The sequence below is a fragment of the Salvelinus alpinus genome, chromosome 9 (genome assembly GCF_045679555.1).
Source record: "Salvelinus alpinus chromosome 9, SLU_Salpinus.1, whole genome shotgun sequence".
In the NCBI taxonomy this organism is placed as follows: domain Eukaryota; kingdom Metazoa; phylum Chordata; class Actinopteri; order Salmoniformes; family Salmonidae; genus Salvelinus; species Salvelinus alpinus.
Window position 1 is genome coordinate 32,268,665 of NC_092094.1, and position 13,990 is coordinate 32,282,654.

The window sequence follows — 13,990 nt, forward strand, 5'->3', positions numbered from 1 at the left end:
TATCTCCCAGACACACACAGTTCTGCCCTACAGCATCTACGACCAGCTGGAACTGAATCATCCTGACATCTCCATGCAGTGTGTGTGTCTGTGTGTGTGTGCATACGTGTGTGTCTGTGTGTGTGTGTCTGTGCTTGTGTGTGTGTGTGTGTGTGTGTGTGTGTGTGTGTGTGCGCAAGGCTGCTGTTATATCAGGACTGGACCAGCTGAGCTGAAAAAGTTCACTGCGGTACAAAAATACACTTATGACTCACTTTTTATTTCTCTGTCTCATTCTCTCTCCCTCTCCATACTCATTCAGGATTATAAGGCAAGAGTTTATTTAAATAACTTTTAGACAATAACAAAATACACCTACAAAAACAGAATCATTCACTTTGTACAAAAATATGATTCTTTGTTCATTCCAGACATAAAACATGATTATTATAGTAGCAGTAGAATAGGTCGTAGCTAAGCTTATCTAGAGCATGCAGTTTCTCCTGTACATGTTATAGAAGTATTTACAGTCATTCAACATGAATGCATCTGATTAACACACACACTACTGACCTATGGGCCACGTCTCAATAGGATCAAATAGGGTCATGGCTAGAAGTGATGCAGCTAAGTTCAGTGACATCACACACTTGTTGTGAACTCAGACCATACTGGGCTTAGCCATGTCACCCGTGATACAAGTCAGTATTCAACGTCCATCCATGTCTGAGGACGACGGGAGATGACGTGGAAACTGGCCACTAGGGACAACAGTGAACACTGGTTTTGCTAGGGTGTTGTGGAAGGGAATGGTGGATAAGCATCTGCCTCAGATTGAAAGTTAAAATCTAGCAATAGAAAGTAATTTTTGTTTTAAGCCTATCCAAAAAACGTAACCCTTACCTTAACCTAACCCTAACCTTAACCATTCGGAGTTAATGACTAACCTTGAGAATTTGGAGTTAATGCCTGAACTTAACCTTAAACACTTTGAAATCTGATTGGAACAATTAAAAAATGTTGTGTTTGTGAAAAATGGATGAACGTTTAATTCTGAAATGAGACCGTGAGAGCTGGTGGGCTGGCAACATCAGCAGGGCGCTAGTTAAATTGTCAAAGAAAATGATGTTTATGTTGATGGAGGAAGGAGGAATAACTTGTGATATTGGTCACCTCTAATGAATGGGGATGGAACATGGTGCTCTTCGCTCCTGTTTGCCAAGCACTGCTGTCCCGCAGAATGGCGAGGGAAGTACAGTACCAGTCAAAAGTTTGGACACACCTACTCATTCAAGGGGTTTTTTTCTCGCTATTTTTACTATTTTCTACAGGGCATAATAATAGTGAGGACATCAAAACTATGAAATAATACACATGGAATCATGTAGTAACCAAAAAAGTGCTAAACAAATGAAAATATAATTTAGATTTTAGATTCTTCAAAGTAGCCACCCTTTGCCTTGATGACCACTTTGCATCCTCTCAACCAGCTTCAAGAGGTAGTCACCTGGAATGCTTTTCCTACAGTCTTGAAGGAGTTTCCACATTTGCTGAGCACTTATTGGCTGCTTTTCCTTCACTCTGCCGTCCAACTCATCCCAAACCATCTCAATTGGTTTTAGGTCGGGTGATTGTGGAGAACAGGTCATCTGATGCAGCACTCCATCACTCTCCTCCTTGGTCAAATAGCCTTTACACAGCCTGAAGGTGTGTTCTGGGTCATTGTGCTGTTGAAAAACAAATTATAGTCCCACTAAGCGCAAACCAGATGGGATGGAGTACCGCTGCATAATGTCACCAGCAAAGCACCCCCATACCATCACACCTCCTCCTCCATGCTTCATATTGGGAACCATACATGCGGAGATCATCCGTTCATCTACTCTGCCTCTCACAAAGACACGGCGGTTGGAACAAAAATCTCAAATTTGGACTCATCAGACCAAAGGACAGATTTCCACCGGTCTAATGTCCATTGCTCGTGTTTCTTGGCCCAAGCAAGTATCTTCTTCTTATTGCTGGCCTTTAGTAGTGGTTTCTTTGCAGCAATTCGACCACGAAGGCCTGATTCATGCAGTCTCCTCTGAACAGTTGATGTTGAGATGTGTCTGTTACTTGAACTCTGTGAGGTGCAATCTGAAGTGCAGTTAATTGCCGATGTCTGAGGCTGGTAACTCAAATGAACTTATCCTCTGCAGAAGAGGTAACTCTGGGTCTTCCTTTCCTGTGGCGGTTCTTATGGGAGCCAGTTTCATCATAGCGCTCAATGGTTTTAGTGACTGCACGTGAAGAAACTTTCAAAGTTCTTGAAATGTTCCAGATTGACTGACATTCATTTCTTAAGGTAATAATGGACTGGCATTTATCTTTGCTTGTTTGAGCTATTCTTGCCATAATATGGACTTGGTATTTTACCAAATAGGGCTATCTTCTGTATACCAACATTTCCTTGTCACAACACAATTGTCTCAAACGCATTAAGAAGGAAAGAAATTCCACAAATTAACTTTTAACAAGGCACACCTGTTAATTGAAATGCATTCCAGGTAACTACCTCATGAAGCTGGTTGAGAGAATGCTAAGAGTGTGCAAAGCTGTCATCAAGGCAAAGGGTGGCTACTTTGAAGAACTTCAAGTATAAAATATATTTAGATTTTTTAAATCTAACCGCACTGTCCAATTTACAGTAGCTATTACAGTGAAATAATACCATGCTATTGTTTGAGTAGAGTGCACAGTTTTGAACATGAAAAAATATGAATAAACAAACTAGGCACATTTAGGCAGTCTTGATGCAACATTTTGAACAGAAATGCAATGGTTGATTGGATCAGTCTAAAACCTTGCACATACACTGCTGCGATCTATTGGCCAAAATCTGAATTGCAACTGGGCTGGAATAATACATTATGGCCTTTCTCTTGCATTTCAAAGATGATTGAACAAAAAAATACAAAATAATGGTTGGTTTTTTCTTTGTATTATCTTTTACCAGATCTATTGTGTTATATTCTCCGACATTCCTTTCACATTTCAACAAACTTCAAAGTGTTTCCTCAAATGGTACCAAGAATATGCATATCCTTGCTTCAGGGCCTAAGTTACAGGCAGTTAGATTTGGGTATGTCATTATTAGGCAAAAATTGAAAAAAAAGGTGCGGATCCTTAACAAGAATTTAAGCTTTCAACCAATTTCAGATATGTCTATGTCCTGGGAAATGTTCTTGTTACTTACAACCTCATGCTAATTGCATTAGCCTACGTTAGCTCAACAGTCCCATGGACGGGATACCGATCCCGAAGAAGTTCACACTTTTTTGGATACTACATGATTCCATATGTGTTATTTCATAGTTGTGATGTCTTCATTATTATTCTAAAATATAGAAAATAGTAATTTTTTTCTAAGATTGTATTGTGGTCCCTATAACTTTCCCTCAATTCTAACTACTTATTTGATCATCTTACCCATGGCCCCCCTTTACCGCTATAAACATTGATGGTTTCCCCTAATGAAACTTTTTGTGACTGCTGTTCTCACTCCTCTTTGGTATCCTCACCAGCTCATCCTCTCCTCTGCAGCACTACCCTCTCTCCATCCATCTCTTTATCCCTCTCTCCATTCCTCTCTCCGTGGTGTCGTCTGTTCCTGCTTTTCTTCAGCTCCTGGATGTGTTTCCATTTCCCCACCCCCTGCCCTCTTCCACCTCTCCTACTGGCCGGCCTCTTCTCCAGCCAAAGCGAATCACAGTACTCCTCCAGCGAGCCAATGGGAGAACTCATCACACGCAGGTAGTCCTTATAGCGCTGACGAGACTCTGCCCCGGGGCGAACCTCAACACTGGGGTCCTTGCTGGGCTTTGGCCGCCCGTCAAGATGCCCGTAGGAAATGAGGCGCAGCGTGAGGCGGACCAGAGTGTGTGTGAAGTGTGTGTGCTCCTGTGCCATACACACGTACATGCCGGCATCAGCAGGATGGAGAGAGCGAATGAGGAGACCTTGGCCTGTATGGACCACTCTGTCATCTGGCCTCACCTGGGAGAGGGGGTGAAATTACAGAATATTAGCTATAAACATTCATATAGTACTCTACAGAGACAACCCAGCAAACCGGGAACATTCCCAAAACATTAGCTAAAATTCCCAGTTTTAGTTAGGGTTTTATCTAACATTAGTATGATAACATCGCAAAAACATTCAAAGAATGCTGTATAAAACAACCACCACAGAACATTCCCCAAAAGTTCTCATTAGGTTTCCAGCTATAATAACACAGTGTATGAATGAATTTGCTATGAATTTCATAACTGACTTATTTGGAAATTGTGGAACATTGTGTAACATTGTGGGAATGTTCTGTGCATATTCGTGCAACATCCCAGACAGCGACCATAATTTAATTAAATGTTCTGGGACCCTTTAAAGAACTTAGACCAGGTGTTCTGGCAACATTCTTACAATATTATAGGAAAGTCCTGTTCAACATAAACATTGTATGAATGTCATCACAACTGAGCATATTTTGTGCTTTGGGAACCTATCTCTTGTACCCACACTGTTCCCACAACCTAATTAAATGATCTGGGAACCTTTAAAGAACTCAGAAAGTCTGTTGTGTCAACATTCTTACAACATCATAGGAATGTTTTATGCTCCCTGATACAAACATTATCGGAATGTCAGCACAACTGGACAGTTTTTATGTTTTGGGAAACTATCTTTTGTCATAGCCCCACAATGTTCCCACAACCTAAAGAAACATTATGGGAACCTTAAAAAAACAGATTAAATGTGTTCTAGCAACGTTCTTGCAACATCAGGTGAATGTTTTTTTGCATCCTAAAAGAAACATTGTAGAATCATCTGCATAATTGGACCATTTTTGTGTTTTGAGAACATATCTTCTGTGATGTCCCCACAATGTTCCCACCAGACGGTTCCCACAACCTAATGAAACATTCTGGGAACATTTAAAGAATAGACTAAATGTGGTCTAGGAATGTTCTTGCAACATCAGGCAAATGTTTTATACAAACATTATATAATCATCAGCATGACTAGTGGGCTTCCGAGTGGCACAGCGGTCTAAGGCACTGCATCTCAGAAGCGTCACTATAGACACCCTGGTTCGAATTGAGGCTGTATCACAACCGGATGTGATTGGGAGTCCCATAGGGTGCCGCAGAACTGGCCCAGCGTCGTCCGGGTTTGGCCGGTGTAGGCCGTCATTGTAAATAAGAAGTTTTTCTTAACTGACTTGCCTTGTTAAATATAGGTTAAATAAAAATGATTGGACAGTTTTTGTGTTTTGAGAACATTTGCTGCGAACTAACGAATGTTCTGGGAACTTTCACAGAACCAATTTTGGTTTGCTGGGAATCATCTAGAATAGGAATTAAACATTGGACAGACTTTAAGCCTAACTCACCCAGGAAAAAATAAGCAGGGCAATAAGCAAGACAACATTAACAAACCTATATGATATGTATGAAACATATGGAATGTATGATCTCTGGCCTAACAGGGATACCAGACCTATCAACACCAGATTGTAACCCTTCAACAACACGTCACACACGCCAATACCTCCCACAGTGCTGACAAACACACGGCTAAGTTGTACCCAAGGTGTTTTAAGCACGGTAATGACCCTTGGAACAGGATGCACATTAAGGGTTTGGATGCGGTGTGTGTTGACGGATGGGGTCAGAGGTGTGTGTGTGTGTGTCAGTGTCAGGGTCCGCGGTGCTAGCATATCAGAGTGATAACGATCCATTCTTCATGCTCACTAACATCCACCATGATTCATCAGGTGGCATGGCCTAAAACAACACAGCTGGGCTGTGTGTGTGTGTGTGTGTGTGACTGAGATAAAGAGGAAGCAAGCGGGAGTGCTTCAATGCATACTTCCCCCCTCAGTCTGCTCTCTTACCACCTGCCAGAGGTTAATAAACTGAAAACACAGACAGTTTGACATTTGAGTCATTTAGCAGATGCTCTTATCCAGAGTGACTTCCATTTCATTTAAACATTTCTAGGTGGGACAACCACATATCTCAGTCAGAGTAAGTACATTTTTATCAATAAACTATCAATATCAGCAGTCAGAGCTAGTAAGGGGGAAAAAAGTAAAGTATGACTGTTAGTTCACGAAAGGCTTTTCGAGGGGCGGGGGGAGGGGGGCAGAGGAGGGGGTGTGAGGGAGGGTACTGTGGGATTATTTAAGATATTATTTGTAGAGGTAGGGTTACAGATGCTTTTGGAAGATGGGAAGAGACTCTGCTGTCTTAGCTTCAGGTTAAAGCTGGTTCCATCATTGTGGTGCCAAGACAGAGAAAAGCTTGGACTGGGCTGAGCAGAAGCTGCCCTCCCATAGGGGTGGGAGAGCCAAGAGACCAGAGGTGGCAGAACGTAGTAATCAGGTTGGGGTGTAGGGTTTGAGTATAGCCTGAAGGTAGGGAGAGGCAGTTCCTCTTGCTCCTCTGTATGCAAACACCCTGGTCTTGTAGTGAATGCGAGCTTCTTCTGGAAGCCAGTGGAGTGTGCGGAGGAGCGGGGTGACACGAACTTGGAAAGGTTGAACACCAGGCGGGATGCAGAGTTCTGGATAAGTTGCAGGGGTTTGATGGCACAAGCAAAGAGCCCAGCCAACAGAGAGTTGCAGTAGTGCAGACGGGAACTGACAAGTTTCTGGATTAGGACCTGCGCCACTTCCTGTGTGAGGTAGGGTCGTACTCTATGGATGTTGAAGAGCATGAACCTGCAGGTTCGAGTCACTGTTTTGATGTTTGCAGAGAACGACAGGGTGTTGTCCAGGGTCACGCCAAGGTTCTTTGCACTCTGGGAAAGGGACACCGTGGAGACGTAAACTGTGATGGAGAGGCCTTGAGCGGGCAGGCCTTCCCTGGTAGGAAGAGACGCTCCATTTGTCGATGTTGAGCTTGAGGTGGTGGGCCAACATCCAAACTGAGATATATACCAGGTACACATAGATGCTTGTCGCCACATGGATGTAAGAAGGGGGGAAGGAGAAAAGTAGTTGAGTGTTATCAGCATAGCTATGATAGGAGAGACCATGTGAGGATATGACGGAGCCGAGTGACTTGGTGTATAGAGAGAAGAGGAGAAGAAAAGTAGTTGAACCGGCCTAGAACCAAAACCTGGGGGACACCAGTAGTGAAAGTATGTGGTGCAGACACAGATCCTCTCCATGTCACCTAGTAGGACCGTCCTACCAGGTAGGATGCAATCCAAGAGTGTGCTGAGACTGAGACACCCAGCCCTGAAAGGGTGGAGAGGAGGATCTGATGGTTCATGGAGTCGAAGGCAGCAGATAGATCTCGGAGGATGAGAACAGAAGAGAGAGTCAGCTTTGGCAGTTTGGAGAGCCTCCATGACACAGAGAAGAGCAGTCCCGGTTGAGTGACCCATCTTGAAGCCTGACTGGTTAGGATCAAGAAGATTGTTCTGAGAGAGATAGCGAGAGTGTTGGTCAGAGATAGCATGCTCAACGGTTTTGGAAATAAAAGAAAGAAGGGATGTAGTCTGTAGTTTTTGATGTCAGAGAGTGTTGGTTTCTTGAGGAGGGGAGAAACACTGGCAATTTTGAAGTCAGAGGGGACGCATCCAGTGGATGAGTTGATGAGGGAAGTGAGGAATGGTAGAAGGTCTCCAGAGATGGTCTGGAGAAGGGAGGAAGAGATGGAGTCGAGCGGGCAGGTTGTCGTGCGGCCAGATCTCACTAGTTTCTCATCTGGAGAGAGGGGAGAAAAAGATCAAGGCATAGGGTAGCTGTGTGAGTGAGACCAGTGGACTCATTAGGCTGAGTGAATGAGGAGAGGATGTCGTTAACCTTCTTTTCAAAGTTGTTGACAAAGTCGTCTGCAGAGAGAGGAGGGAGGGGGATTGTCAGAGGATTAAGGAGGAACGATAAGGTGGAAAAGAGTTTCCTGGGGTTAGAGGAAGAAGCTTGAAATGTAGAGCGATAGAAAGTGGCATTACAGTGGATAAAGAGGGAAAAAAGGAGAGGAGGGAGTGAACATACGAAAGGTACTCCGGATGTTTGTTTACCTCCATTTTCACTTAGCTGCCCACAGCCCTGTTCTGTAAGCTTGCAATGAGTCACTCAGCCACAGAGCAGGAGGGAAGGGCTGAGTCGACCAGGAGGAAAGGAGACAGTGCAAGTCATAGGATGCGGAAAGGAAGGAGAGCAGGGTCGATGAGGCAGAACCAGGAGATAGGAGGTAGATGGATTTAGCAGAAGAGAGTGATGATAGGATAGAAGAGGAGAGAGTAGCGGAAGAGAGAGAGAGCGAGGATTGTGATGGCAATTGACCATCTGGTAGGGGCTGAGTGGTTAGGATTTGAGGAGAGGGGGGAAAAATTGTGATCCGAGACTTGAAAGGGGGTTTCGGTGAGGTTAGTAGGCGAACAGCCTCTAGTAAAGATGAAGTCAAGCATATTGCCTGCCTTGTGAGTGGGAGGGGACTGGGAATGGGTGAGGTAAAAATAGGCAAGGAGGGGAATCAAAGAGTTGGAAAGAAATGAATCGAAGGCAGACATCGGGAGGTTGAAGTTGGCCAGTACGAAGAGCGCTGAGCCACCGGTCAGGAAATTAGCTTATCAAGGTGTCAAGCTCAATTGAGGAACTCGCTAAAGGCATCTGGTGGGCGATAGATGACAACAATGTGAATCTTGAGTGGACATTTGACAGTGACATAATGGAATTCAAATTAGGAGATGGACAGATGAGTGAGAGACAAAAGAGAAAATCAATTTCTGCATTTAGGTGAAATGAGTAGCCCTGTGCCTCTACCGCGATGACCAGATGCTCTCGGACTATGAGAGAACACGTAGTCAGATGACAAGAGAGCAGCTGGAGTAGCATTGTTCTCTAGGGGGATTCATCTTTACGTTAAGGGCCAAAAAGTCAGCATAGGCTAAGATGAACGTGGCGTTCTTGACCGCAGATCGGCAGTTCCAACCACTGCTGGGGACCAGGAATTCCACATGGGTTGTTCGCGCAGGGTACAATAAATTGGAAGGGTTGCAGCCAAGGGGTGGGGAGCATATGTAAAGCTAACAGGTATAGAAAAGACACACAGTTGGCAAAGCTACAAAAAAACTCTATGAGATCTGAAAATAACTAGGTAAGATACTTAAATGAGAGAGTGGTGTGGAGCCTTCCTCTCTTTCCTCCCTCAAACAACTCCGCAGAACTGTCTTGGTTTTGGCGACGAGACTGCCGTTGACACAACCGATGACAGCTCCCGCTGAGAAAACAGAGGAGACTGGTCCTCTGAGGTCCTTAGTACCGGGAAGTGCGCTCTTCACCTCCAGTAGGAAATTAGTGTTAGTACTTCAGTCTAATATAATAAGCCATTTAGCAGAGGCTTTTATCCAAAGCGACTTACAATCATGCATGCATACATTTTAAGTACAGATGGTCCCGGGAATCAAACCCACTATCCTGGTGTTGAAAGGCACCATACTCTACCAATTGAGCAATTGATTGTAAGTCGCTTTGGATAAAAGCCTCTGCTAAATGGCTTATTATATTAGACTGAAGTACTAACACTAATTTCCTACTGGAGGTGAAGAGCGCACTTCCCGGTACTAAATACTGACTGCCTAGAAGAAGAGAAACCACTCCCCCTCCAATACAGCCACTGATTATCAAAACAACAGCAGTCACAAATCGCCCTGTCCCTTAATCCTGGTTGTGTCAACAATCATCTGCAGGTTATGAGCAGTCAGCAGTTCACACACCAAGTAGGCTACTGGGAAGACAGACAGCACTTAAAGTAGATGGCCCTAGCTAGCAAAAAGACAATACTAGACAACAACAGATGAAGACAACAATTATACTTATCACTCCTGGAGATATCAAGAGTCCTCGAGCTATAGAATGAAGCACACTGAGATGGAGCGTGGGAAGCTGGTTATATACTCAGAAAAGCAGTGAAACCACTCCCCGTCCTATAGAGCCACTGACTACCAAAACAACAACAGTCACAAATTGCCGTGCCCCTAAATCAGCTGCAAGTTATGAGCAGTCAGCAGTTCACACACCAAGTAGGCTACTGGGAAGACAGACTTAAAGCAGAAAAAAAATATTGGTATCACTCCTGGAGATATAAGGAGTCCTCTAGCTATAGATTGGGGTGGTTTGATGTGGAAGAGATCATTCATGTCCCGCGCATTAAGGCCAGCTAGTGTGTGTGTGTGATCAGTGTGTGCGTATATGTGTGTGTGTGTGTGTGTAAGTAGAGTATCTCTCCATCTTGACATTGATGATGTGTACAAGTCTACTACAGCTGTGACATGATGAGTCTGGATTCAGAAGTAAACATGGTAAGCCCATATAAAGAGGTTCTACACGAGTACTTACCACAGTGCTATTACACATACATCCTCTACAAAAGTGTCAGGAGGTTTCAGGAGGAATCTGAATGTAGTTTGTAGAGTGGAATGTATTTTTCACATAATTCTAACATGATTCTTATTATGGTGAGAGGGGGAGAGGAGAAGGGGGAGAAGAAAGAAACAGATGAAACATAGGGTGAAGATGTTGGAAGGGAGGAAGGGATTGAGGAGAGGTCGGGGGCAGGTGGAATGAGACGGAGGACAGAGGGAAGAAGGGAAAAGGCTGATGGGAAGGGTCTGAAATGATGAAATAAAAAATAGGATGGAAAGTCAAATAAAACAGACATCACCTGCTCCTATATTAAAGTCCAGCTGTAAGACCACACAAACAATATATAATACAGGTTGATAAATGAAAGCTCCTCTAAAGGTCATTCCACCAGTAGCATGTACTGTATCTGGACAGCTGTTAGTGTGAATGTTGCTCTCTGTGGGACTTCTCCTTTATTTGAAAATTAAGAAAAAAAATGTATAGCATGTATCCACACCATTCAACATAGTCAGGGTCAAACTATTCCAGAGAGAGAACTCCTGCATCCAATCGTTCAACCTCCTTCCCATTGTGTTTCTAACCCACAAACACATGGCCTTGCCTGGGCTATGGTTTCCCATGTGGGGGAACGCTGTTGCAAGCACACACACACACACACACACACACACACACACACACACACACACACACACACACACACACACACACACACACACACACACACACACACACACACACACACACACACACACACACACACACACACACACACACACACACACACACACACACACACACACACACACACACACACACACACACACACACACACACAGTGGCTGGAGGTGATGACTAGACCAATCTCTATGGTCTGGTTCAGGAGATGAGTGTCAACCTCAATGAGCTGCTTTCCTCACCTCCCCTTTCCCACAAAAAAACTGTCTCTCTCTTCTCACCTCCCCTTTCCCACAAAAAACCTGTCTCTCTCTTCTCACCTCCCCTTTCCCACAAAAAAACTGTCTCTCTCTTCTCACCTCCCCTTTCCCACAAAAAAACCTGTCTCTCTCTCCTCACCTCCCCTTACCAAAACACGAAAACCTCCCCTCCCTGTCCCCTCCCTTTCTCTTCACTTCACCTACCGGTCCCACTCCTCCAATACAAACACATTTATCTCCCAGTCTCCCTCTCTTTGTCCCTCTCTCTGTCCCTCTCCCTCTAACTCTCCCTCTCTTCCAGTGTCTGGTCTCGGTCAGTCACCACCTCGACCAGAGACAGAGGTTTTAGAAGGTTAATTCGACTCATAACGACCAGTATGAGTTCAGGGAGCGAGGACGAGATAGGAGGAGATGAGGAAAAGGAGAGTAGAGTAAGGAAGAGAGAGAGAATAAAAGAGAAAGAGCGTGATGGATGGACTGTGCTTGTGAATCACTATCAGTGACCTCCATCTGGAAGCCACTAGTGATTTACCGCTGGTCATCAGCTCTTTGTTCTACAAACGTGAGAGTTGACAGTTGACTGTGTAGGTCTCAGACAAGGTTACTCATTAAACATCAAAGAATACCTGATGCATCTACTGTTACATATTACCCTTCTCCTGACCTCCTCCTCTCCTCCTCCCCTCTTCCTCTTCTTCCTCTTTCTACAGTAACCCCGGGAGTTCCAAAGTCAAACGGATCATTCTGCTAAAAACTAGAGTGAAAAACTAGCTCCGCTTCCGATCAGAGGGCAACAGTGCACTCAGGTACAACACTTCAAATATTTAACCCTAAAATGGCTGACTGACTGGTAACGTTAAGACTCTGTTTGAACACTGTAACAATATATCACTATGTAGACATCATTTGATATGAAGTGGATTGGTGAAAGCTTGACTGACAACCCAAGGGTTGATGTTCCCTCGCAGTAGAGACTTTCTCTTTCCGTAATCCTTTGTTTCCTCAGCCATGAGCAGAATATTATCTTTGTATTTGGGGGCAATGTGAAACAGAACAAGAGTGAGGAGCACATAAACCATCTAGAACATCTAAGCACCCCTCCAGGTTGTTTTGTTTGGGTGTGTTGTTATGCTGTTATGTAAGGGTATATGATGTAACAGAGAGAGTGTCTGTTTTAGGCAGTTAAAGTGTCTGTGTATCAGACATGGGATGTGATGACTCATAACCTCTCTAGTAATGCTAGCACTGTAAGCCTCTGATAACACAATACTTACTACTTCTTTGACCCCTCTCTACAGTGTGTGTGTGTGTGTGTGTGTGTGTGTGTGTGTGTGTGTGTGTGTGTGTGTGTGTGTGTGTGTGTGTGTGTGTGTGTGTGTGTGTGTGTGTGTGTGTGTGTGTGTGTGTGTGTGTGTGTGTGTGTGTGTGTGTGTGTGCATGCGTTGGCGTGTGTGTTCTGTCTCACCTCCTCTCTGTGTTCAGCTCCAGGTCTGTGTATGAACCAGCGTGTGGTGGCCTGTTGTGATTTGGGGAGACACTCCAGGAAGGTCGAGTTATTCTCCACCCCAAACATTATCCTCTCCTCCACCCTGCCTCCATGCAGAGCTGAGAACACAGAAAAATATCCATAAAGTGTTAACATGTTATATTGTGATTGTCTAAGCAACACATTAACACTTGCACACAGTCGCACACCAACACACACACACCATATAGAGGGAGTCAGAGAAGCAGTGTTGTTACTTACTGTCCTCTGTGTCCCAACACTGGCTGGATGGGTCTCCATGTTTGATGTCTTGTCTTCTGGCTCTCCTGTCAACACAAAACACATACATAAACACAGTGATTGAAGCTGCTCTGTCTGTCCTGATAAACCTGTTACATCTGTCTAACATGATGAACATACTGACAACAACCATATATGGATAACACACTGAACCCAACAACTGACAACCACAGATACATAAAGAACACACTGAACCCAATAGCCAAGCTGAACCCAATAGCCAAGTTGAACCCAATAGCCAAGCTGAACCCAATAGCCAAGTTGAACTCAATAGCCAAGTTGAACCCAATAGCCAAGTTGAACCCAATAGCCAAGCTGAACTCAATAGCCAAGCTGAACCCAATAGCCAAGCTGAACCCAATAGCCAAGCTGAACCCAATAGCCAAGTTGAACTCAATAGCCAAGTTGAACTCAATAGCCAAGTTGAACTCAATAGCCAAGTTGAACTCAATAGCCAGGTATTCAAGTGTTTTGGACAAAGACTAGAGATTCCAAAGCTGCGTCTCTCTCTGAAAGCTATGGATGGATCTATTGGTGTTTACACAGTCAACCACCTACATCCTATAGATTTAGCTTGAACTTGAGATATATGCCTCCCTGTATATTTTTCTCTGTTTTGCTCTCCCCTCTCTCACCATCTCTCTCTATCCCCCATAGATGTAGATGTCCTCAGATCAGTTTTCAAAGTACCACCTGGCACCAACCAACCACCCCCTCTATACCTCACAATGCAATAACATGACCCCTCCTCAGCCATAATTTTACATTTACATTTAAGTCATTTAGCAGACGCTCTTATCCAGAGCGACTTACAAATTGGTGCATTCACCTTATGATATCCAGTGGAACAACCACTTTACAATAGTGCATCTA

General features: G+C 44.2%; 1 protein-coding gene across 2 annotated transcripts in view; it reads right to left on the reverse strand.

The window, feature by feature from the left end:
• Nucleotides 1–238: 238 nt before the first annotated feature.
• Nucleotides 239–13,990, reverse strand: part of LOC139584657 (semaphorin-3D-like) — a 76,466-nt gene continuing 62,714 nt past the window's right edge. For both annotated transcript variants that reach the window (XM_071416758.1, XM_071416757.1), the window contains exons 16-18: nt 13,079–13,143; nt 12,797–12,936; nt 239–4,014 (exon numbers count right to left, since the gene is read on the reverse strand). In XM_071416758.1, coding sequence (XP_071272859.1) covers nt 3,544–4,014; nt 12,797–12,936; nt 13,079–13,143 — 676 coding nt within the window. In that variant the 3' untranslated portion in view covers nt 239–3,543. The remainder of the gene's footprint in view (nt 4,015–12,796; nt 12,937–13,078; nt 13,144–13,990) is intronic.